This window comes from Phytophthora parasitica (assembly GCF_000247585.1).
Source record: "Phytophthora parasitica INRA-310 unplaced genomic scaffold supercont2.54, whole genome shotgun sequence".
Taxonomy (NCBI): domain Eukaryota; phylum Oomycota; class Peronosporomycetes; order Peronosporales; family Peronosporaceae; genus Phytophthora; species Phytophthora nicotianae.
In genome coordinates this window covers 355,147-379,044 of record NW_008649040.1, presented here as the reverse complement: position 1 = coordinate 379,044, position 23,898 = coordinate 355,147, and the positions used below count along the sequence as shown (strand labels likewise).

Here is a 23,898-nt window from a genome sequence, read left to right as displayed (position 1 = left end):
GTTCCAAGGTGTCTTCTACGTTGTCCGTCCGGGGTTGGCTTTATTCCTTCATCATCAGCTCCATTCCAAGTTCTTCTCTCAAGTCTTGGTCCATGGCTGCTCTGGATCACCAACCTAGCCAATCGCAACACTTCGTTGTGGGTCCCCTGTCGCCCGGGGTGTCCATCCAAATTTTCTTCCAGACGCATTGTGTCAAGATTCCAAGCGGCGGAGTTGACGTGCTGGAGGCACAGGTGACTCCGCCGGTCATTTCGGTGCACCCGCGTGCCACATTCTTGGACAGCAACGGATACGATGAGGACTGTCAGATACGACGGCAAATATTTCTGCGCAGCTTTCAAAATCTAGAGCTAAACTGACCTCCACACGATGGGATTCCAGAGTAGCACCAGGGATTGCCGCTTGCCTGGTTGGCGGAAATCGGGCTCGATCGAGTTAAGGGTATCATAGAGGCCCAGCCTGTCTTGCTAGGTAGTGTCGGAGCAGCGACTTCAGGGTTAGCAAATGCTGGATCTGGCTTCCACGCTGTTGCGAATACGGGGGTAATTAAAATGGCACCGTCGATGTAGTAGTCGTGGTCGATAACACAGTGGACGCTCACAGTCGATTCAATACTTGTCCTTTCATTGCTCCAGCGTATCGTCCGGTATCGATTGCTGTCGGGGCGAGATGAAGCCAGCGAGTCGTCAAGGTTGCACGAGTCACAGTGTGATCTCTGCCACCTAGGCGGCTATCAAAGATGTGCGACACCTTGTCATGAGTCGTGTTACTTCCGGTAATGGCACACGAACAGGCGGAGTTCGACTAAATCGTCCACGGCTGATGAAACTTTTCCTGACATGATCGTGATGGTTGGTATATTATTTTATCATAAAATGGAAAATTTCCTGTTGAGAAGGAAAATAGCTTTTCAGAGGAGGTGGCACAAGATGAAACCAACACTCGAGATCGTAGGAGAAGTCGCACGTTAGTTTCAGATTTACTCTCCGACGCATAAGCCCTCGTGCCAAAGCTTTCAGCTATCAGCCCTCCGAACATGGTTCGCTTAACGTCACGCTCCTTCCTCCACGTATTGCCGGAATTGGTCGTTGGGAACTTCGACCATCCGTTTTATGCCCAAGTAACCGAGCTCAATCGAGGCGAGGTCACGTTCCAGAGTTTAGAAGGTGGAGAAGGAACACTCCCCCGTAATGTGGCCGCTGAACGTGTTGTCTCTACCAAGGAAGTAACTCAATCGGGACAGCTCTCATACCTAAGGCGGACTGTAGCTGTTCCGGAAGCGGGGCAGGTTCACTTTGGACAAGTGGTACAAGTGGACGGAGACCAGGTAGTCGTGAGGTCCGGTGGATTGGAATTTGTCGCCGCAATGGGCTCTGCATCACTTGTGGCTCGGATAATTGCTTTCATATTACAACACGTCCGATTTAACCTGGACGAGTGAACAGAAAGTGAATTTGAGGACACTGGAAGCACGATCTTGAACCGTATTCTTGGTCGGAGCGGATATAGCGGCGCCAATTCGCTCCCAGACGTTTTCGAGAGTACGATGGCAGAGGAGGCATGGCCTATAGCCTCGCAAGTGTGCTTCTGGATTGACCCTGGAACTGGTGAATAGGCGGAATTTACACTACAGCATGCATTGGATTTTGCCTATTATGTTGATGGGGGAGTTGAACCCATACCAGCTACTATCGGAGAATCGTTCTGTCGACCCCCTGTTCAACAACTTCGGCAGGAGTTACCCAGTAAGAGTGCTAAAAATAGCGATGAAGACCAACTAGCTGGGCTTTTTGATCCGTTTGTGGGCGACGACGATGAACTTCCTGTCGGCCCTTCAGTAGATGAACAAGCCAGGCTCAGGCCCCACGAGCATGCAGCAAGTAAGAAACGATACGGGATCAACCAAGTGAGTTTGAGGTCTTAGCACACGGTGCCATGACAACCCAGCGCCAGCGAACTGCGCTAGACCAGGATGCGCTCATTGTCGAGAAGCTGAGTGGGGATCCCGAGCTGCTGGATCGTTTTCTACAAGTACGAGAGGCTTCAGGAAAACACAGTGGTATTGCCAGAGAAGGTAATAGACGCTCAACGGATCTGGACGCTGAAGAGAAACGTGCACCAGAGAAACGAGTGGCGCCGACGTCTAAGTACGGATTTGTTCCAAGAGAAGACCAGCAACGTGTACATGAGCGCGCGACGGCAGTGCGACATAAAGGTAAGCAACCCACTGCGTTTTGCAAAGGTTTGATTCGGTCCAAGCACGTGAAGTTCAAGCCGCTACCTGGTGTTTGTACAAGGTTGTTTGATCTTCAATTCGGGTCAAGTGGACTTTCCATTTGTCATTTTGCTCTATTATCGCAAGATGACAGGATGGCATGGCATGCAGAAGGTGGATCTAATTTTGACAATCTCTCCGCATCGGCAGAATCCAGTGCAGCTAAACCGGCGACCAGTGTTAATGAGGTGGTCGATGCTGCAAGAGTGTTCCTCACCTATACTCGAGAGTACTGCTGTGCTGAACAAGTTGAGCTCGTCGAAAGAATCGTGGAGCTCACTGAAGAGACACTCATGCGGGTGAAGTGGAGCGAAGTAGAGGTGGCGTCACTAGTATACTGGATTAATGACCTACTAGAAGAATTTCGTGGTGCAGCTGAGAATGGGGACGACCTCAGACAAGTACGCACGCGCTGCTCAACCGACGATCGTTTGCTCAAGGTCTTGATGTTTATGAAAGTGCACCGGCAAGTGGACGCTCTCCGCGCTGAGACTGTGGCTGAAAATGCGCGGTGCCAAGAGCAAAGGCCCGCGGCTGCATCACGTCAACAACCGTCGTTGGCGGAGAAGAAACGATTAGGGCGCATTCCAACAGATGTCCTGAGACGGCTACCTGTTCAGGTGGACCCGGCCACAGGCGAAACGACTGCGTTATGTATGCGGTACTTATCGAAGTACGGCTGCACCGAAAAAGACGGCGCCTGCCCGAGCGAGCATGGACACTTCATACCTATTACGTTGCACGATGTGGTGAAGGCTGAGATAAACAAGCGTTTCGGAGGCCTTAACAACGAACATAAGCGGCTCTGAAGGCCAGCGAAGGGATCGGCTGTGGCTTCTCAAGTTTGTCGTTCAACACAGCAATCTCTTCCCGCATTGCATCAACCAATATCGAGTTCGACTATTCCAACTGGAATCGCACACATTAAGAGGGAATGTCTTCCGTGCTACGGTCATTTACAGAGTACAAAGAGCAAGAAGGACGCAAAGGCCTGTTCCCGATCGTTGGCACCGAATGTTGCTTCGGCGATATCGAGCAGTGCGCTAGACGGGGGAGGTCCGGGTGGGCGTCCGTTGAGGCCCTGTACAGAGGTAAAATCAACCATTACTGGTCCGAAGAATATTTCCGTCCAAGAAAATACTACGAGAAGGACCGTGCGAAACTTTGTCGGCGATTCATTTGACAATCAGTCTGGGGCAGCGATTAGGGCACAGTCGTTGTCCCAAAAGGCAAGTTATGGGTTAAAAGCACTAACGTTAGAGTCCGCCAGAACGATACAACCCGTATTGGAGCCAACATTGCTTCGAGAGGAATGCCAAATATCGGCTAGTCATCGAAAGCGTGGTTTTGTACGAGAACTTCGAGCAGAATCACCGGCGTACACGATCGACAAATGCGCTTGCGAGTAGCTTTCCAAAATCATTCGTCGAGATAAACTGAGCTTACTTGAAACTACTCGCTTTTTACGAGGCGAAGACATTGGAGATGGCAGACCGAATAAAGCATTGAATCCTTATCGACTGCGAACGGTATTATATGGGTACCCTCACTTGGACCCTCTAATTAAAATAGCAGAGCACGGCATTGACGTGGAATGGAGATCCGGACCAGAGGCACGACGACCACCGCCAAACAATCACGGATCGTGCCGACGGCATTTACGTGCGGTATCTTGAAGCATTCGCGACGGCCAAGACTCAGGGCAGTACATGGTTGTTGATATCGATTTAATGGATCACTGGCCTGAAGTTGTGTACGGCCCACTTGGAGCCGTCGAAAAGAAGGACGCCGACCCAAACGAGGAAGTGCGAACAATTCATGACCTCTCTTTCCCTAAGTACGACTCCGTGAATTCGTCATTTATAACGGATTCGGTGCCACGAGTTTGTTACGAGTCCGTCGTCCGGATTGCTCGTCGAATTGAGAATTTGGCTAACTACGGTTATGAGGGGCGTATTTTCATGTTGAAGGGCGATGTGAAAGGTGCTTTTCGCCTCTTACGTGTTCGGGCGAATCAAGTTTTTCGTATCGTTGCTTGCTTTAAAGAACTGGGTATTATCATCATTGATATGGCGGCACCGTTTGGATGGGCAGGGTCTCCCCCATGCTACGCGTTATTTGGACGTGCCATTTTGGCTGATGGCCGCAAATTCGCCTGCAACAGTGTCGGAGTCGGAGAACACAGAGCTTTTTTTTCCTTATGAATGAGTAGACGATCACATATTGGTAGAACCAGACGTCGACGGAAGATTGCAGCTCTCAGAAGCAACCTTGAGGCATGTCATGCTAGCAGTTCTGGGGCCACAATCGATTAACGAGTCAAAATTCTCGAGTTGGAGCTCAGAGCTATGCATTGGGTCTTTTGTGGAATACGCTTCGGCGAACGGTATCAATACAAAATTACCAAAGCTCTTCAGCGTGTTATGAAATTGATCGAACGAGGGACGGCGTCGAAGACTGAATTTCATCAGGTTTTGGGGTCGCTTCGTCACATTTCACTGTGCTTGCCGACTGCGCGTCCATTCTATCAACGACTTCAACGCCAATGTACGAGTGCCCCTCGTTTTGGTAGAGTACGTTTATCCGACGGGGCCAAAGACATCGTAATTTGGTTCCGACAGACACTGCAACATGGTTGTCTTGCTGAATTACTGCTATCTATGTTCAGCAGCATGCCAGCACCTGACGTGGAATTGTTCATGGACGCATCGAATGAAGGAATAGCTGTACTTAATCCCGCCATGGACCAATTCATTCAGCTCAAATTCGACAAAGATGAACTCGCTTCGATAAATTAAGCAGATTCGAAGTTTTCGATCAATGTACGAGAACATTTGTGTATGGCGTTGGCCATTTGGGTGTTATAGGGCCGATGTGGAATAACCAAGCCAATGGTAGCTTGATCCTCATCAAGTACTGGAGTGACAACAAAGCTGCTGGAGCGGTCTGGGTCTAGGTGGTGCTGTCCAGTACTGGCAGCGTGGTTTTTAGTCAGCCACCGCAAAACCCTTGGCGTCGTACCAGAGTCACAATTGTGCAGAATCGACTCGTCAACCAACTTGCAGGTGCGCGACGTGGTTAAAGTAAATAAGATGGCGGCAGCTAAGGCTGGGTATCACCCTAAACGATTTGGGTCTCATTCGTTACGTAGTGGTGGAGCAACGGCGCTGTTTAACGCTGGATTCGACTATCTTGCGGTGAAGTTGTTTGGACGATGGAAGTCAGACGCAGTCGAGCGCTACACACGAATTGGACGGAGATTAACAGGAAAAATGGCACAACAGATTATAACCAAGTCAACATCCGCGCGAAGTTTGGGGGTATCCGCCACGCCACATCCTGGCAGCGGACAGCACGAATGAAAACATTATTATTGTGCCTATCAAGGTACGCCCCCAGAATCGATAGCGACGACCAATGAAAAGTGGCCTTGTCAGCACTGCAATGTCCGTTGGATATATATACACACTGTGGCCTTCCTTAACCACTCGCCAGGAGCTCAAGCGCATTGTCCCAATTTGCCAATACATCGATAGCGCACCTTCAACGTTGAGACCTCCACGTTGGCATGGGTTGTACTTGTAGACAGAAGGGCTACGGTTGTTGACGCACCGATAACGACCATAGTCATCCCGTAGACAGAGAACGTCATATTCGAAACGCCAGGATATATATCGGCATGTGCAAACTGTGAACACGAGCGGTTGCCATGTCGATCATGAGGCAGTGTCGAAAGTGTTTGTCAAGTCAGCTTGTTGTTGTCAAAGTAAAATCTAAGATGACTAGCTATCTAATCTGCAGGGTTCTGTCTGACGGCTTCGGATAAAAGCTGAGGTCCTGCGAGGTTGGACAAATCTGCTGGATTCGAGAGCCAGCGCGCGATCGGTAGGGTTCGTGGTCGTGGAGAATCATTCTTGATCTTTGAAAACCAGTTCTTTGGTGTAGACAACAGATTCCCAAGAGGCCACTTCTTACATTTTGAAGACCAGAAGTTTCTTTGTACGAACACTTTCTGTGCCTGCATTTTGGTGATTGATTTGTTCGGCCCGAGTTGTTACGTTGTTCAACTCCAAACAATGATAGCTAACATACCTCCATTAGGGTATTATCGCTTTGTGGCCTATTCATGATTCGAAAGCACCGCTGCAATGGAAGGCGATGAAGGTGCCCTTGTCGATATTGAAGTTTCTTCTACCCCGCACACACACACGACACCACCCTGACACAACGGATAACGCGAAAATGTTAACGCTTCGAGACGTTAAAAAGAAATGTGCGCTGGTGAACTTGCAGAGGCAACTCTTGGGAAAATGACAAAACCTGCCTATTATCAGAGGCAAAGTGACAGAACCTGCCCCGTTTCCAAAACCTGCCTATCTGGCCCTGCACTTTGTCAAAAGCTGCCTACTAGTGTCAAGTGCAGCTGTGAAACACAGTGTGAGACGTGCCAAATCCCCAGCCAGAAGGCTGTCCACAGTTCTCAATCGCAAGTCCAGACAACGTAGCATGGGCAAGACCGTTGGGCGCGGAGGGAAGTCCACAATTCTCTCCTACGCTGCACGTGCGGCCAAAGCCAAGAAGCGTCGACCGAGACGTGTTGACTGGACGGTATCCAAATCGCGCAAAAAGTTTCGGGTGGATCGGCGTGCGCCAGTGCGGGACTCGAAGCGCTGCTATCACGCGGCGACGATGAAGGTCTGCAAGAGGGGGAACTTTCCTCTTGCTGCCGACGCAGCTCCGATTGGCCGCGTAGCGCAGACGCCGCTTGAGCTGCTAGATGAGGAGGGGGAGGAAGCTGCCGACGCAGAGGTTGGAGAGACAGCGAGCCTGGAGACCTATTTCGACGGGGTCTCGGAGGGAGCTGCGGCACTTACTTGTGCTAACGAGGCACGTATAGCACTCCCAGAGAACGTTGGCGCGTCCCTCATCTCTCAGGACGCTCAAGCGCACGGAAAACCTGTTGTTATCGACTTAACCAGTGGTGACGAAGAGCAAGCAGTGTCGTCAATCCGTCAATCTGAATGCTTCTCCACCGAAGTCGTCCAGTGGCCGCGCGGAGTCACGCCTTCGAGCAAGCTAAGTAACCCTACCAATATTCGCTTTCGAGATATCGGAGCTACTGACTGGTGCGGTTGCACTTCCACCTGTGAGCGGGAGAGTTGTGATAACGCCTTCACTGAAATTTATTGTACTTCGCGGAACTGTCGGGTAGGAAGCAAGTGTGGAAACCGATTGGTGGACTTTGGGGGTATTGAGCTTCGGAAAGGCTGCGCAGGGTATGGAGTAGTAGCAACATCGTTTATCCCGGAAGGAGCTATAGTGGGTGAGTACACTGGAGTTCTCACAACTCATGATTTCGAGAAAGATGATGAACGAACGAGCGACTACGCCTTGGGTCTAGCAACTGCAGATGTAAAGGGTCGAAAGGTCTACATCGACGCGAAGACGCAAGGAGGGTTGACAAGGTTCATCGACCACTCGTGTGATGCAGCCGCCGGGTTTTTTGAGATGCAGTACCGTCGGCAGACACGCGTTGCCGTGATCGCTCTTCGGGATATCCCTGTCGGAAAAGAGATTACGGTTGACTACAATGACATTTGGTTTGAATGTGTATGCAAGAGCCCAGGGTGCAGAAATCCAGCAAAGCCGACGCAGCCCGAAGTAATTGAGATCGAGTAGGTTCCATCCGCAGTGATAAGAACACAAAAAAAAAATCATTTTGAAGCTGAGGGATTGCATTTATCTATTCCAATACTACTGCACAGCTTCGTCTGTTGTGTCCACTAAAACCGCACCTTCCACATTTGTACACTTTAGCGTTGCCATCTTCGCCTCTACTCCGCATTCGTCGCTTCGGATTCCGCCCTGCAGTGCGGACGACTGGCGACAGCGTCGGTTTTGGGATTCTAACACTTAACAGTCTCAAAGGCGCTAGGGGCGGTTAGGGCCTGTTAAGATGCCTGATAGATAGGCAGGTTCTGTCACTTTGCCTCTGATAATAGGCAGGTTTTGTCATTTTCCCGGCAACTCTTCCGCCATAACCTGGACGATTGTGAACATTCTCTCTGATCAAACCGACATTGGAAAGTGGGACCAACAATATTAAAACCATATTTTTTCAGCTATTCGCAAGTTGGTATTTCAAACTGACAGTCCTGACAACTGCCACACCATGAAGCAAGGGATCACGATTACCTACGCAGTGCGACAGGTAACCCCACGTAATCGTTTGGCTTGTCCAAGGTCACCATGACTTTTGCTTCTGCTGTCCTATAATATAGCTGCTGGACAAAACAGTCGTTGTAAACGGATGATGCAGGTAACGGGGACCAGTAGAAGTAGGTAATCAAGAAAGTTGCGAAAACAGCAATTTAAGCCTCAAACTATTTGTTGCGAAGCTACGCGTGCGCTTCGTTTTTTCCGTTGTTGGTGCTCGAGTGTTACCCGAAGAAACGGGCACGATTCGAAAAGAACTCGGGGCCTGGTTAGTTGAAACCACTAATTTTTTGCATGCATTCACTTGTTAACAATCAAAATCAGAGCATTGGTCTAGGGAGTAACGTGCAGTCTGGCTTCACAAAGGCACCATTAAACACTTGACTGACGTCCTTCAAACTTCCCAGTATGTGAAGCATCGGTGTCAGCAGGTCTGACTGTGTCTCCATCCGCACCACGCGATCGGTCGCGTCATCCCAGAAAAACTTTACTGATCCGCACAGAACGAGACGCTGGTCAACGACCTTTGTTGCAAGTACAGACCACTCGCCCCCTTGGGATCCTCCTTGGCCATCGTTATTCAGATGGGGAAATACAATTCGCAACGAATCCGACGTAATTGTGAAGCTGGTGGTGGTAGTGGCGACCAGTACACTTTCTACATTGTTCTCCTCGAGTCGCTTGATTTTGAAGTCAATCTCGTCGAAGTAGGACGAAAATACTTGCCATTTCTCTAGCAGTTCCCTCGACCCCAGTAACGTTCCATGGACTATGTCTGAAGCCATTGATTTCTCGAAAAACGCAAGGGCATAGGAGTAAAGTACTGGTGACGGCGATTTAAAACCACGTCGAAAAAGTCGGAAGTACTCGGACGCGACGGACCAAACTGTTGGTGCTGTCGGGACGCCAGTGGATGAGCTGTGTTGCCGTAACTCGAGTAGGTTAATCTCGGTGCGCAGTCGGTTGTTGTCGTTCTCCAGGTCTGTTATCAGCTTCAGCTGCTTTTCACGGTAACGAGCTTGGTTCTGCCGACAGCGCTCTCGATGTTGTTGCTTTCTTTGAAGCTGTCGCAAGAATGTTGCACTCCGAGGATGATCGACTGGGTCGTAAACGTCTGTGAATGGTACAGGGAAGGTCTTTTCGATGGCATGTAGTGCCTTTGCACTGCGTTTTCGCGGCTGAGGGTTCTTAGCAACCGTCGATGTCGTGTGGTTTGTCTTGCGTAATGGTTGGGGTGGTGGTGATTGCACAGTGCTGAGCTCTTCGCTGCAAGTAACCTCAGTGGTCCGAGCACGAGTTGCCACGTTTCCAATCACGCTGTCGCTCAATGACAGACTGTTGGGCGGGTAGAGGTAGCAGGAGTACATTGAGTTGTTCGGGTTAAGTTGAGAAGTGACAACTTTATCGTGCTTACCGATCACGCACCATGCCACAACTCCGCTCATGCGTCAACATCGAACGCTTTCCAACAAGATAGTCACTGCGATCTGTTTCTGGAAATCTCTGTACATGTACGGACCCCTATCATCTGTTCCATATCACAGCCACCAATGTGCGGCATCAACATGCCTGCATTACCATTGGTACGTTTCAAGCATACGTAAGTGCATGACCAGACCACCTATGTACTCAGCTTCGCATACAATACATGGCAGCTACACTGAGCTAGAGTAATTCCAGGAGCGCTGATGCCTCGTATTGCTCTCGCTTTCAAACTGATTCGCTCAAGAACTGTACGAGCAGTTTCTCCTGCGAAACATCACCATTTCCTGATTGCCTTACAGAGTATTGAGTACTATGGTGAATGACTGGACAGCTAGATGATAATATCGCTTCTAACGTGGATCACTGCCCAAGTCGATATGGATATCAATCAAATACGATATTTTCTGGTATTTAATTCAGTCAGAGGTAATGCCAATATGTAATTTTTCATGAAGCTCTTTATCCCTGATGTTGACATACCGACGAAAAGAAAGGTGGTGAGAATATCGGCCAGGGTAATCGGCCGCTAAAAGTCCAACAGTTATAATGGAACGTAGGAATTGCGTGTCGGATTCTAAAATCCCTCCCAAATCACCAGTGACATCTGCTCCATCACCAGGGGAACCCCCAGGGCTCAAAGTTCTGCATATCGATGTTGTATCAGGGGCGGTCAGAGGACTCGGAAGGAAAAAAAATGATACCGTCGACGACGTATGAATTTGCATACCGCGTTGTGAATAAATGCATCAGGCGACAAGACGTTGTTCACGTAGCTAGAAGTCCCAGAACTCTCGCCGACCCCGTTTAAGGTAATCCCGGTACGACGAAACCAGTTTCCGTCGCTTGCCGACCCCATACGCTTTGCTATTGATGTGGGCAGCGTTCATCAGGGTAGTCGTAATCGTACAAGCGGGGTGTTCCCTCTGTAAAATAATAATTTAAGAGATGCTTAGGTTGGCAGTTTCGCGCAAAGTTTGAAATGAGAAGAAATCTGTAATGCTTAAATGTTCCCACACGTCTACGTATATATGATTGTTATCACATGCTTAACACTGAGTTCTTGTACTCCTCAAATGCACGAGACACGAGCAGCGGAGGCTGTTCTCGTGCGCTTCCATCCAAGCTATTGACGTTACAGACAGAGAGTAGTGGCTCAAGGTAGCTAAGTTAATAATTTCCGTAAAGAAAAGCTTCCACTGTCATCCCGCCAACTCCAAACTCTTTAATTCGTAGTTTCTCTACACGAACGCCATCCTTCATGTCCGTGGAGCAGGTGATGTTGGCTCGTGCCACTACATATACCATATGCACACATCTTTCTCCCAATTTCAAAAGCTTGATAATGTTGCATCATTTTGTGTGGACGAGATCTAGTGCATTTCCCCAAATACACATGTAAGAAGTATTGAATCGTTGTAATACATATCGCCGCAAAATCAAAACAGTGGTAGTGATGCTAGAAGTGAGAGAAAATCTGTCATTCACACGTGAATCATTTGCATCATTGTTGCGTCTGATGCATTTTTAACGCAGTATGCAAATTCATGCGTCGATGGTATTGGAGAACGGAAACTAGACCGTCTTAGACATACCTGGGATTGCACTTCTATTCACGTAACGAAAACTACTAGAAAACTAGATCAGAATAGTACGTACTTATGTTGTACTAAGTACATTCAACTATCTGTTAGTAGAACCCTTGATTCTGCAGGATCCAGCAAAGATACTAGCGGACCAGTGGACAACAACATGTTCTGATACTATGGGAAAATAGCAATATTAAAAGAGGCAAACAACTCCAGTTAGCCCAGGTACTTCCTCTTCGAGATTTGGTAATCTCATTTTAGCTGCCTTCTGGGCTAGTTTATACTCTTTTTTACTCGGTGGCATTACCAATTGTATTAACGAGCCTTTAGAACCGACAGAGTACTACTCTTCTTCTTTATCTCACAAGATGTCCTCGGCAGATGTACAGCAAATGTTAAGTCCTCGCGAGTCCAAGCAGCTTAGACTCTGACACGCTCACGAAGAGAATATGCGTGGCTAGCAATCCTGCAAGAGTTCGCGACCAAAGGCCGATAGTCCTTACCTTTCAGATACGGGCAACCCGACGACAAAATATGCTTTAAACTTGATACTTTTGCTCAATTTCCAGCTTATATTTTGATGTCACCTGAATGTTGAGGGTGGCGGCATCGAGCAAGTTAAGTACCATAGAATTAATCCGTTGAGGGCTGTCCATACCTCCTGGTATGCCCAGTAATATTGTAGGGGACTTAAGTTAAAGTACAGCACCTAAGAACTCAACGCGGCGTAAACTGCAGCACAAGAAGCCTACCGAAGCAACGTCCACGCAGCACTCTGCAGTAAAAGCTATAACGGCGTCTTATCAAAGTATTATCCTTCATGCTTGGTCGGAGGCACGGTGATTCCTCACAAGTCGAAAGAGAACGATGCTCTGGTGGAGTTTCAGAGCTGTTTGGGCGGTCTTGACCCAGACATGTTCGGTGACAGCTACCTTGACCGCTTTTACTCGGCCAAACTGAACCACGCTGACACGGCGTTCCTGACTCATGACGGTCTTTTCCGGGACTCCCAGAAACCTTTCAAATGGTTCGAGTGTTTGTTGTAGGTTTAGATCACGTGAACACCACAACTATTCCACTTTTGCTTGAAGTGATCCTGTTCATTTTTTTTTCTTTATGAGTAAGAATAATCACGTATTAGGGAGCGTGTTTGGAGGTTGATATGTAGGATCACCAGACTAAGTAGACGTTGTGACAATGTTTTACCAACAGGGGTAATGAGGGAAATGATGACACGTTGTGGTATTCAAACGACCAACATGCCTGAACTCTTTTCGAAATTTGCCATTCCACGCAGGCGAACTTCGTATAAGAATTTATTGTCCGCCTCAAATCAAATGGAAGCGTCACAGAGGCATTTTTCAGCGCTACAGAAGACATTCAAACCATTTAACGGGCTTCTTAGAGTCCTTGAACAGCCCGTCGCCAGTCAGAAACACCGTGTCTGCGTGGTTTAGTTGTGGCTTGTAAAATGTATCCTCGTAGCTTGTACCAAATGATGATTCATCCAGACCAATAGCACAGCTCTGGTACTCAACGAGGCCATCATTCTCCAAAGACTTATGTGGGAGAAACTTGCCTGCTACAAACAACCGAGCTTGGTACTTCGAGAAAATACCGTCATAATCATTGCCGCACATAGCGGCACTCACATTGCTGCGATAAGCTTCTTGTGCAGCAACGTACGCAGCGTTTAGCTCCCCGTTAGAATGCTTTTCGCCCTGATACACCAGCGATTGCCGGGAGAGAGGCACTGGACATTTGCCTAGAAACTCAAATAAACCACCTACAATTTCTGTGTAATCGTCATTGAAGGCATTCTCCAAGAAATCCGCGGCCATAGTGCCTTTCATGGGGGAGCTGATAGCTACCCACGTCGCCCCCTTTCCAAAGCTGCACTTCCCAGTCGCTAGCGCCATCGACATAATCAACCCAGCCATGGAGTGTGTCACCACAACGGTATCCTGGATCACGCCAGACTGTTTGTCGCTACTTTCACTCAATCGGAGAGCACGATCACAAAAGTTTTGCTGAAGTGAATCGTCGGTCCAGCTGTAGTCAACAGTGTTGAGTACTGCATACTTGACCTCAGTGCAGCATGGAGCGTCTTCGTTCATATTTCCCATTCTACCATTAGTATTTTCCGGCGTATCCTGCAATTCTTCCAGTTCCTTGGCGTTACCATTCCCGTGAAAGAATACGCAAGGACGAGGTATCGACTTGCACGCACACGAAGCTGGTTCAATCGCCATGTGCTGTTCAGCTTCCTTGAGTTACGATTCGGTGTGCTGGTTCCAGTGAGCAGTGCCAGCGCTGTCGGTGTTACCGATGTGGCTGTAGTCACACTGCAGGACGTCCCTCCACTCAGCATTGGTTTCTGAACAATAGCAGGATGTTCTACATATTCCACCTCGACAGTCAAGTCACTGCTGGAAGCGATGAAACCATTCCTCTCCGACGCACATATCGCGAAGTCGGTGTCCATAAACGACGTCTTGAATAGATTTCCACTCGTACACTCGATTGCTTCATCTCCGACAGAAGCGCTTGGAATAGGGACCGCATTGTTCAGCGCTGTAATAACCAACTTGATTGGTAATGTGTTTTGTGGAAGGCAGACCACGTCAATGTTATCGCTAGAAACCGTGGTCATATAGCTTGTACCGTTCACGACAGAGTAGAGATGTTCAGTGCCACCATTCGAAAACGCCGCCTGACTGTCGTACAATACGGAACTTCCATTCTTCGCCACAATAGGGTTTGCAAATATGTAAAAATCGGATTGTCCGTAAATTTGGCACTTTCTCGCTTGAGTGTAACGTGAAGCCTCAGTGCTGACGCGTTGAACAACGATATTCGGAGGTTATCATGCAGCCCAGCGGAGTTAACCTGGTGAGTTGACACTAGAGGTGAAAAGAATATAACTAGAGAAAGCGAAAGAAGCCACATCACTGGCACCGTAGCTGGCTGTGTGGGGCACGGCAACATACAAAGTGGTTTGGATGTGTCTGCATCTTCATTGGGAATTATGCATGGAAGGTGTCTATTACGCTATGATTACGATGCCCGTTGTAACGCATATATGCGTGACTCTAGAGGCCTCTGTGAACCCTTTCTCGAACTTAACTGAGCACCGACGTGTGATTGCCCGCTGTAGCACCATGGTTTGCGGCATACACTACAATGCCCGCTGTTATATTCACAGGACAAACAACACTATTTTCCGGGAAAGTCTTTCCCACCCAAAAATGCGAGGCAGGTGCGATGGACAATTTTCAAATCGATTAAGAGCAACCAACCTTGAGCAAAATGATTTGAGGCGGTATATTAATCGACGATACCAGCTTGTACACTAAGTCAAGTGATGTAAAACAGATTTCGTGCTTCAGCTGGCTCTTCAGTCAGAAAAGCACTTTCTACGATTGTCCAATTTTATAAGAGGCTGAAATGCCTAGGTAAAGGCATGAGGACGACAATTTCAGCCTCTATCATCTAGAGCTTCACAACAGACATGTCGGGTAGGCTTTGTAACGCTCAGCAGGGCTTAGATACCTTCAGAAAATAATAAGCCGTCTTTAAAAAAAATGAATTTAGAAAAAGAAGAAAGTTTACTTTCGTTAAAGTGGTGGCCACAGTACAGAACTAAATCCAAAGCCCAAGATAGGGCCGCTTTGGGTGAATGGAACAGGGACACCTCGATTTTGTATGAATTGAATAACAAGCACACTGAATACAAAGTGTTACGTAAAAGTTCAACAACTTTGGAACTCGTGACACGTTCAGCAAGTTATGCAAAAGCAATTTAACTAAAATCAACTGGAGCAGAACTGGAGTAGTTGTGGTGTTCACGTGATCTAAACCTACAACAAACACTCGAATCATTTGAAAGGTTTCTGGGAGTCCCGGAAAAGACCGTCATGAGTCAGGAACGCCGTGTCAGCGTGGTTCAGTTTGGCCGAGTAAAAGCGGTCAAGGTAGCTGTCACCGAACATGTCTGGGTCAAGACCGCCCAAACAGCTCTGAAACTCCACCAGAGCATCGTTCTCTTTCGACTTGTTAGGAATCACCGTGCCTCCGACCAAGCATGAAGGATAATACTTTGATAAGACGCCGTTATAGCTTTTACTGCAGAGTGCTGCGTGGACGTTGCTTCGGTAGGCTTCTTGTGCTGCAGTGTACGCCGCGTTGAGTTCTGGGGTGCTGTACTTCCCGTTCTGGTAATAAGTCGACTTTCTAGCGATTGAAACGGGACATTGACCGACCAGATCCATCACCTTTGAAACAACGTCGGTCAACTCTCCGTCGCATATGTCTTGAAGGAAGTCCCCAGCCATACTCCCCATCGTCGGAGCACTCATGCTCACCCACGACGTACTAGCTGCTAATTTACACTTCCCAGTGGCTAGCGCACTAGCTAGCACTAGTCCACCCATCGAGTGCGTGACAACGATAGTGTCCGAAGTTGTGCGCGATGTCAAGTCACTCGTTTCGCTCATGGACAGCGAGAAGTCGCAGAACTTTTGTTGCAGTGTTTCATTCGTCCATCCGATATCAACAGTGTTCAAGACAGCGTATTTGACAGTCGTGCAACACGGAGCATGATCACCAATGTCACCGAACTTTTCTTTCGTCAACTTGGGTGTGTCTTGCAATTCTGCTTCTTCGTTCGGGTTGCCTAAACCGTGTAGGAAAATACATGGACGAGGTGTAGACATGCACTCACACGTGTCCGCTTCAATCGCTGCGTGTGCAGCTGTCCTCAGGTTTCTTGATGAAGAAGGTGGAAGAGATCGACCGGTAAGTATCGCGATAGCAGTTGGCGCCACTGGTTCTGGGGTCGTCACTACAGGACACGGCGCAGCCTCTTCAACCAACGCCGGTAATGTATAACGTGTTGGACCGGGCAGATATTTCGCTGTCATCGTGACATCAAGTCCGTACGCAGTGAATCCAGATCCACTAGATACACAAAGCACAAAATCCACCCCGCTAAATGACGTCTGAAACAATGACCCTCCTGGGCAGTCGACGGGCTCTCCTCTAACTGATGCGCTTGGAACGATAGTAGCATTGTTGAGGGCTGGGAATATGTGCTCGAACGGAATGATCGACGGTAGACAGTGCAAGGCTTGCCAATTCGACGAAATATTGTCACTAGCAAGACTCTCTACCATGTAGGATGTTCCGTTCACGAACATATAGGTGAATCTGGTGTCGCCTTGGATAAAACTGCTGAAGGCGTCATAGTGAATGTTGGTGTTGTCGGCTGACACGACTGGGTTTGCGTAGACGTCAAAGACGGATTGCCCGTGGATCTTCCTGTTCTTGCCTTTCAGCGTAACGTGTAGTAGCATTGAGGGTGCTTCCGACAACGCGACAGTGATCCAATCTTGCTCAACTTGGCTTTCCGACGCGTTCACGGATGCCCTAACGGTAGCTACCACAAGTATTAAGGTCGCAAAAGTGGTCGAAATGATCGGAGAAGTGAAAGTCTGCATTGCGCGTATTGCCCAAGTTCCCGAAAAATCACGAATGAGGTGACTATAGTAAAAAAAAAAAAACTTGTACAGAGAGTATCGTACTCCTCCATTATCTGCAAACTTGGGTTTTTGGAATTTCTGAGGCTCAGAACGATGAAAAAAAGGACAATGTTTTTGTTTTTAGTTGGTGTGTGAACTCACGATCGAACGACGCTGGGAACGGTTAGCATGTCAGCGCAGAGCCAGTACAATATTTTTTGTTTTATGTGATTGTTTGTTTATGAACTTGTGTTGTTTACTGTACCTTAAAATTTTTGTGGACTTTCAGCAAGTTACCTACAGTCGCTAAGGGTTCAAAGGGTCCAGCCGAAGCTGCCCGAAACTATCGAGTGGTAGGTGCGGTAGGCATAAAGTTTTATATACGGTTATGATCAATTTGTGGAAGCAGAGTCGGTTTGCCGAAGCCCACCTTCGCATCAGGAATCTTGACCAGCAGGACGTACAGAATGTTACTCAGTCGACCACAAGTAAGCGGAATGCTCCACTTTCGCGATTGTACTGGCCTGTGCTTTGACGCTTCCTGCCTTCAGAATGCTCTTAAATCTCATTTTCACTGCACTCGAACTTCTTACTTTGATGTCGTATTTAGATAAGGTAAAGCAGTAACGTACTTGCACTCTCAGCGGAAATGTTGGTGCTTGTCTTGGTTGCTGTCATTTAGAATGACGGCATCCATGGGAAACACGATACAATAGAATCACCGGTCCCAAATAATTGGGTACATCCTAACTATTTGCTCCTTTTACTACCTCGTACTCCGTAACTTCGTACTTCGTATATTTTCTCACGAAGTGCAGCTCAAATCCAATATGGCATCTTCTTCTGTTTGCTGGGAGCTTCTTCAGCTCTCGCAACTCGGCGTGGTTTTGGTCATGCCACACGATATACAACTCGTGTGCTCTGAGTGCTGCTCAGTCACGCTCACGTTACCAGTCCCACCATTTTGTTTTATTTGTTTGCTTGTGTTGCACGCACAGCGTTCATTAAATGTAAATAATACGTACTTGCACAATTCCACGTCCCTCTAACTCCTATAAACGCCGATAATTATTCAAAAAGAATAAAACGGATTAGACGACCTGTGTAGGCGTATTGCTGTATTATGCTGTGCATACTCGCCAACATGATGGCCGGTTTCTTTGCAATCATTTATCTCTCGATTTGGCTAATGCGCAGGTCCTCTACAGTTTACGCGCTCCTCCATAAACATCATCGGTACATGTACACTGCAATTGATTATGATTCTATGAGAAACAGTTTGCCCATACATTCAAGTGCTAAATGTGCTCTGAATATAGCACGACGCCGACACAAGTGAACAAGCATAACCGCTTTGGTCAGCTACCGCATTCAGGCTGCAACCTAACCAAGATGCTCCCCATTGATGTGTCGGAGCGATTCCCACTAGCCACCATATTGGTGCTCTTCATCGCATTGGCAATGACTGCCACCACGGATAGTAAACCTACCAAGTCGTTGGCGACTACATCACACCAGTCTTTGAGCGATGCTTCGTCTGTACGTCTCCAGATAATGCTCACCGGACGGAACATGCAGATTCATGGACAGTCTGTCTTCGATGTATTCGCCAAGCCGACTCTGTTCACGGACGGAACAAGAATACGTTACGATGGATTCGCCACATTTATCCAAGGTGATTCACAGTTCACGTACATGGTCGTTGACGGCTCCGCGTATGTCGTGGAGAACACAGGAGATGACACCACGCCCATCGCCACACAAACCGTGAATTGTCTGCCATCAATCACACCGTTCGACTCCATCATTGATGCACTCAACAACCTCACGGCCATTACGAATGATTCTATCGGCGACGACAGTGAAATGGACTGCTCAACCAGAGACTTGTACGAGACGTCATTCGGGGGTGAACATTTCAAAGTGTGTGCGTTTGGAGCGGACGGTTTCATCGCGTATGGAGGGGATATTACGATGACGATGGAGTATTTAGACGGTCCGCTGAGGAGTTTTTCTGCTCCGAAGTTGACTAACGGTAATAAATCATGCCCTGTCGTGGCGAAGCCGACGACTGCGTCCAAGACAACCTTAACTCTGCTGAATAGTAGGGAAGTATCTCCTATTAGCATGGATAGTGTTGCGGATTCAGATTAAGACTGGACTCTATTGCAATGAACAATACAAGTGGATAGAAAACATGTTATCAGGTTATGAAAAGGGTGGAATATCGGGGTAGCAACGGGAACGATAAAAAAGAAATGATAGTCGACGCACCAAGGTCAGAATGTATACATTTAATACGGCCACGCATTCTGTAGATTCAATATGAAGTCGGCATCGTTGAATGGTACTTTGGCACGCCCGCCGAAATCGGTGTTGTTGAGAGCGACGTGCGCAGAGTCTGTCAGCTGTTCCCACATGATGAGGTCCTGAAATTCACCACCAGATTTCCAGGTTATGTCCACGGTGTGAAGCCCGTGGTTGTTGCCATCTTCAAGGTAGTTGATCCTGCAGTTTGTGCCGTTCAGCCCTTCGGCATGTGGAGGCGTGTACTTGAAACGTACGAGGAGGGTGACACACCAATCATCGCTGGGTTTTCGACTGCTGGGTTGTCAAGCCACACAACCACGTTGGCCCAGTCGTGGCGCTGTCCCTCTGTGAATAGCCATGACGGTCTATCCTTTGGGAAATACCATGCGTATATGATTGCCCAGAGACCCTTATGCCAAGCAGCTCGACCGTAGATCTGAGAGCCCAGGTGTGATCCTTTGCAGCCTCCACTGGGCGACCCGGTGCCCTTGAGCCCTGCATTGGTTTAGCCAGCAGCATTAACGGCAGGGTACGGGTGGCATCCGCTGTCGATTCGGAGACTCGGCTTGAATGTGATGGCCACCGTCTCGGAGACGGTGGCTGGCACTGGTTGTGCAAACGGCTGAACTTTATCGTGGACAATACTTCCAGCCATAACCGTCCAGAGGGCAGTAGATATAGAGACCAACAGGGTGCGAATGTTCATCGTTGTCGGTGGAAAGACGAGAAGTGAGACTGAAGAGATGTATGCTTTTAACCTTTAGAGCTGTAAGCTTGGGAACGAGCACCATCTTTCCTGAATCACGGTCCTTCGATGAATCATGATGGTGCAGTATTACTCATTCGTGGACGAGGATACAGCTCTTCGATACCGGTAACGCAAAACTTGGCCCATTATACAAAATTTGTATATCTTGTCGTACTCGATAGGACCAAAGCGGTGCCAATCAGAGCTCTCATTTGCGGCACGAGGTACCCCTATACGCACTTGACACTCCCTCTCGACCCGCGGGGCCATTGTGGGGCAAGGCACGGTTTTAGACAATATTGCCTACTATGAAGTAAAATATGTACACCTTAGGCCGGATGTCGGCTGTGTGGTCAAATCGTCCCACCGCCGAAACTACCGCGGGAAGACTGTCACCTCCAAGCTAGCAGAGAATGGCATATACGGGAGCTCGCCGATCCATAATAATTACAAATATCAAAGTAGTAATATACGTCTGATTTACAAATGTACGAGGTTTATTCAATACATTATGAATTTTGACTAGTGTTTTATTGTTTTAATTTAGTGTTTATTTAGTAGTTGGATTTCTGAATCGTGTTTTAGGTTAAATGATTGATCAAGCCATACTCGCCTGCGGAAAGCGGACACCTCTGACCGACACCAAATTTGCTTAACTGCAAGCGTCAACATCAACGAAAACAGATATTTTATTCTCCCAGTATACATGTGGAGTTCATGAAGAGAGTGTCGTAGAAAAAAGTTGATGCATCCCAGTAATGCGTGTAATCAGGAGGTCCTAGTGTCGTGTTACTCTCATCGTGCCGTGTTCTCAAATTAGAACCTAACCTTTGTTACTATCGCACAGATTTGGATAACTCGTCTTGTAGAGGAAAAATAATAATGAGGGAAACCAAAAACAACGAAGCAGTCAATTCTAACTACATGCATATTCACACTAGTCCTCTCCTAGTTTCCCGTAATCATGGCGCCTGCATCATCAGCCCCGTCATTTCCTTGTCTTCATAATCACACCGTAAATAGGCTATCTTCATCATCATGGTCGATATACGGCAAACTAATAACAGCACATTGACGGAAATATACATATACACTTAGAGTGGTTATGGCACACATTATTAGAAGACGGTAGTGAGCGGGTGCGAGAAGCGTAGCCGTAGCACAACCCGAGCGGGATGCCAGCGAAGCAGGGCCGCTTGGTATTTGCGTAGGCGGGGTGAGCAACGAGCTCTCTAGTTGAAGGGGGGGGGCAGATGCTGCGACCTCATCGGGCCATTCGGGTTGAAGTTTGCGCACCGGCTGGGATTTGCATGGATATCACGTGCATTGATGTGTGTTTTGTATACGAATTTGAATACAAGTCTCTTGTAACGGGCCAGGATTTACCGTTACTAGCTTACACGTAGCGATGAGGAAGCGTACTTAGCACGACAAGATTCATTCTCGGTAAGATAAAACTCTGATTTAATTTTGGTCCAGGGCGGAACCCTGGCCCCATGAGAACCACTCAAATTCAAGTCGACTCCTGATTGGCTGAATACCTGACCTTTCAGCCAATCAGAATACGACAACACAGCACGCGCTACTCGCGTGCTATTGTACCTACTTTTGTATATCAAACCTACCTACTTATGTAAATGGTGACCCATTACATCACCCCTCTCTTAAAGTTGCGCTTACGCAACATAACCATGGAGTATGTACAATGTCAACCATCAATCTTGGAAATGGCCAACGCAGGGAGCGCGCCCAGCTGCCTCTGCGCTTCGCAGAAGCTTCACAACCCAACTCGCGTCGAGGAGAACAGGGGGCAGCGGCGGAAGGCAACAACAATGGACACGGGAACCGCGGCAAGGACAACAACGACGGCGACGACAGCAACAACGACAGCCACAACGGGGACGGCGACGACCACAGCGACAGCGACGACGGCGACTTCTGTTGGCGTGATGGACAGCGAGCTACGAACGTGGGACTTGTACAAACTGTCCGGGGTCGTGAACCCGGACACACTGGAAGCGATGAAGGCCTTGTTTCGTCGATTCCCTGGACTGCGACAGAAGGGCATCGAGGGTGTCGAGTTCGGCGCACTTCAGTAGTCGTGGTGTGCGTTCGTCCGGCGCTGGAACCGGATGAAGGAAGCTGGGGGAGACTTTGTCGCTTGGCTCAATCACCGTGAGGCTGCCATCGCTGAGCATTCACTCAGTGAACTACACCACAGGATCTGCGGCTTCACATACCACAATGTGCATACGTTCACGTTGCTGAAGGCTGCGACTCTTGTGTTGGTTCCCGGCCTACTGAAGAAGAATGGCGCGCGCACATCGTCGGGCGGCCGCTCGGCGAAGACGAGAATAGCTGGATCCAACGGTACCGACGTTCTCTCTCCGAATTGGCTCGATCAGTTAACATCGCCGGCTCATGTTGGCGACGTCCTCAACGGAGTCGCTCTCCGCCGTTGCATCGTGGGATCGCTGTTGGCAACACACGTTCTCGATCACGTTCACGTTCCCGTGGACGCCTACGTCGACGATCTCATTCTCCAGCTCGTGGTCGGCGATCTCAATCCCGTTCACACTCGTTTCGGCCCGACCATTGGACTCGGCAAGTGTCGTCTCATAGTCTCGAACAACGTCCGGAACATCCCGGAGGAGATTGGATCGCGGCTACCACGTATCGTCCTTCGGAGAGAAGCCAAGCTAGCGGATCCTATAGCGTCGACCAATCGGGATCGTCCGGTTGGCACTACCGCGAGTCGATGCTCGAGGAGAATCCTCGTGTGCCACGATATAGTCAACAATCCAGCGGATATCACCACCAGCGTCAACAATGGGAGGTGGGCCATCGCGCTGATAACGTTCGCGTCCTGGTTGGTCAGGACGATGACACACTGATGAACCAGTTCTGGGACTCTCAGCGGGATATTGACGTCGCCTAGCAACAGTCGTCGGAGGCGTCGCACACCGCGACTGCTCTGCGGCAGTCGAATTGGGCATTACTGGAGCAGCGGGTGAGGACACTGGACCGCGCGATTCACGGTCGCGTGCAGACTGGAGCGCAGGGTCGGGAACGTGTACCTGGATCGGATGGTTCGATACGACGGCGCGCACTCCGCGAGGGACGGCCGATCTACGCGCCTCCGGCTCAGCCGTCTGAGGCGTCGCAGGGATCGTAGCTGGGAAGTACTTCTTCAGTCGCCTGACGTAGAACGTCGGGTGTAGTCTCAACGACACCGGAATGTCTAGTTTGTAGGCATCTCCCAATACTTTCGTAATCTTGAACGGTCCAATAAAGCGCGATGCGAGCTTGCTCGCGCCGAGGTTGGTTATCGCCGAGTTTTGTATGCCGTCTGTCGACAGGAGCACACGCTCTCCTGTCGTGAATTTGGCCTTGATCTTCCTGCCCCGCTTGTCTGCGCTCTCCTTCTGTTTGTCAACCGCTGCTTGCAGTGCACCACGAACGAATCGCGTAAGTGCCTGGCGATGTAGGACGAACTCCGACACTTGGGCATTGTCGATTCACTTTCGGCGCGAAGTTCGCTGTGGTGTCCGCAGGAGTGAGGTGACCAGCAGGTTGGATAAGCGTCCGGGAAGCCCAGGACGACGCATCCGACGCCGGGTCCGGCGGCGTCGCGAGGATCTTCCGCGCTTGGGCGTGCGGTCGATACGGCACTTGCTCCACTTGACACTATTTTAAACGCGACCCTTCAGGTGACCCGACAGTCACCTGTTCGTCAGCTGTCTCGACGGTTGACCGTTC

General features: G+C 48.9%; 12 protein-coding genes across 12 annotated transcripts; 7 read left to right on the top strand and 5 right to left on the bottom strand.

Moving 5' to 3' along the window:
• Positions 1-92: 92 nt before the first annotated feature.
• PPTG_23862 (hypothetical protein) lies at positions 93-359 on the top strand (the record flags this gene model as incomplete). Its single annotated transcript, XM_008913626.1, has 1 exon — positions 93-359. One exon carries the CDS (start codon positions 93-95, stop codon positions 357-359), a length of 267 nt encoding a protein of 88 aa, XP_008911874.1.
• A 677-nt stretch (positions 360-1,036) lies between these two features.
• PPTG_23861 (hypothetical protein) lies at positions 1,037-1,441 on the top strand (the record flags this gene model as incomplete). The annotated part of the gene is made up of 1 exon (XM_008913625.1): positions 1,037-1,441. The coding sequence occupies one exon, from the start codon at positions 1,037-1,039 to the stop codon at positions 1,439-1,441; it is 405 nt and encodes a 134-aa protein (XP_008911873.1).
• A 494-nt stretch (positions 1,442-1,935) lies between these two features.
• PPTG_15867 (hypothetical protein) lies at positions 1,936-4,453 on the top strand (the record flags this gene model as incomplete). Its single annotated transcript, XM_008913624.1, has 1 exon — positions 1,936-4,453. The coding sequence occupies one exon, from the start codon at positions 1,936-1,938 to the stop codon at positions 3,082-3,084; it is 1,149 nt and encodes a 382-aa protein (XP_008911872.1). The 3' UTR covers positions 3,085-4,453.
• PPTG_23860 (hypothetical protein) lies at positions 4,356-5,416 on the top strand. Its single transcript, XM_008913623.1, has one exon. It carries the CDS (start codon positions 4,624-4,626, stop codon positions 5,071-5,073), a length of 450 nt encoding a protein of 149 aa, XP_008911871.1. The 5' UTR covers positions 4,356-4,623; the 3' UTR covers positions 5,074-5,416.
• A 1,242-nt stretch (positions 5,417-6,658) lies between these two features.
• Positions 6,659-8,062, top strand: PPTG_15865 (hypothetical protein). The gene has a single exon (XM_008913622.1). It carries the CDS (start codon positions 6,782-6,784, stop codon positions 7,952-7,954), a length of 1,173 nt encoding a protein of 390 aa, XP_008911870.1. The 5' UTR covers positions 6,659-6,781; the 3' UTR covers positions 7,955-8,062.
• Positions 8,063-8,811: 749 nt separating this feature from the next.
• Positions 8,812-9,936, bottom strand: PPTG_15864 (hypothetical protein; the record flags this gene model as incomplete). Its single annotated transcript, XM_008913621.1, has 1 exon — positions 8,812-9,936. One exon carries the CDS (start codon positions 9,934-9,936, stop codon positions 8,812-8,814), a length of 1,125 nt encoding a protein of 374 aa, XP_008911869.1.
• Positions 9,937-10,307: 371 nt separating this feature from the next.
• Positions 10,308-10,832, bottom strand: PPTG_23859 (hypothetical protein; the record flags this gene model as incomplete). Its single annotated transcript, XM_008913620.1, has 3 exons — positions 10,308-10,339; positions 10,457-10,502; positions 10,704-10,832. The coding sequence occupies 3 exons, from the start codon at positions 10,830-10,832 to the stop codon at positions 10,308-10,310; spliced, it is 207 nt and encodes a 68-aa protein (XP_008911868.1).
• Positions 10,833-12,929: 2,097 nt separating this feature from the next.
• Positions 12,930-14,215, bottom strand: PPTG_15863 (hypothetical protein; the record flags this gene model as incomplete). Its single annotated transcript, XM_008913619.1, has 2 exons — positions 12,930-13,689; positions 13,764-14,215. 2 exons carry the CDS (start codon positions 14,213-14,215, stop codon positions 12,930-12,932), a joined length of 1,212 nt encoding a protein of 403 aa, XP_008911867.1.
• Positions 14,216-15,440: 1,225 nt separating this feature from the next.
• On the bottom strand, positions 15,441-17,152 carry PPTG_15862 (hypothetical protein; the record flags this gene model as incomplete). The annotated part of the gene is made up of 2 exons (XM_008913618.1): positions 15,441-17,103; positions 17,145-17,152. The coding sequence occupies 2 exons, from the start codon at positions 17,150-17,152 to the stop codon at positions 15,441-15,443; spliced, it is 1,671 nt and encodes a 556-aa protein (XP_008911866.1).
• Positions 17,153-18,473: 1,321 nt separating this feature from the next.
• PPTG_15861 (hypothetical protein) lies at positions 18,474-19,235 on the top strand (the record flags this gene model as incomplete). The annotated part of the gene is made up of 1 exon (XM_008913617.1): positions 18,474-19,235. The coding sequence occupies one exon, from the start codon at positions 18,474-18,476 to the stop codon at positions 19,233-19,235; it is 762 nt and encodes a 253-aa protein (XP_008911865.1).
• A 140-nt stretch (positions 19,236-19,375) lies between these two features.
• On the bottom strand, positions 19,376-20,046 carry PPTG_15860 (hypothetical protein; the record flags this gene model as incomplete). The annotated part of the gene is made up of 3 exons (XM_008913616.1): positions 19,376-19,589; positions 19,646-19,886; positions 19,953-20,046. 3 exons carry the CDS (start codon positions 20,044-20,046, stop codon positions 19,376-19,378), a joined length of 549 nt encoding a protein of 182 aa, XP_008911864.1.
• Positions 20,047-21,971: 1,925 nt separating this feature from the next.
• Positions 21,972-22,238, top strand: PPTG_15859 (hypothetical protein; the record flags this gene model as incomplete). The annotated part of the gene is made up of 1 exon (XM_008913615.1): positions 21,972-22,238. The coding sequence occupies one exon, from the start codon at positions 21,972-21,974 to the stop codon at positions 22,236-22,238; it is 267 nt and encodes an 88-aa protein (XP_008911863.1).
• Positions 22,239-23,898: the final 1,660 nt, after the last annotated feature.

Coding starts and splice junctions, on each gene's coding strand:
- PPTG_23860 (XM_008913623.1), top strand. CDS start 4,624: ATGCATTGGGTCTTTTGTGGAATACGCTTCGGCGAACGGTATCAATAC.
- PPTG_15865 (XM_008913622.1), top strand. CDS start 6,782: ATGGGCAAGACCGTTGGGCGCGGAGGGAAGTCCACAATTCTCTCCTAC.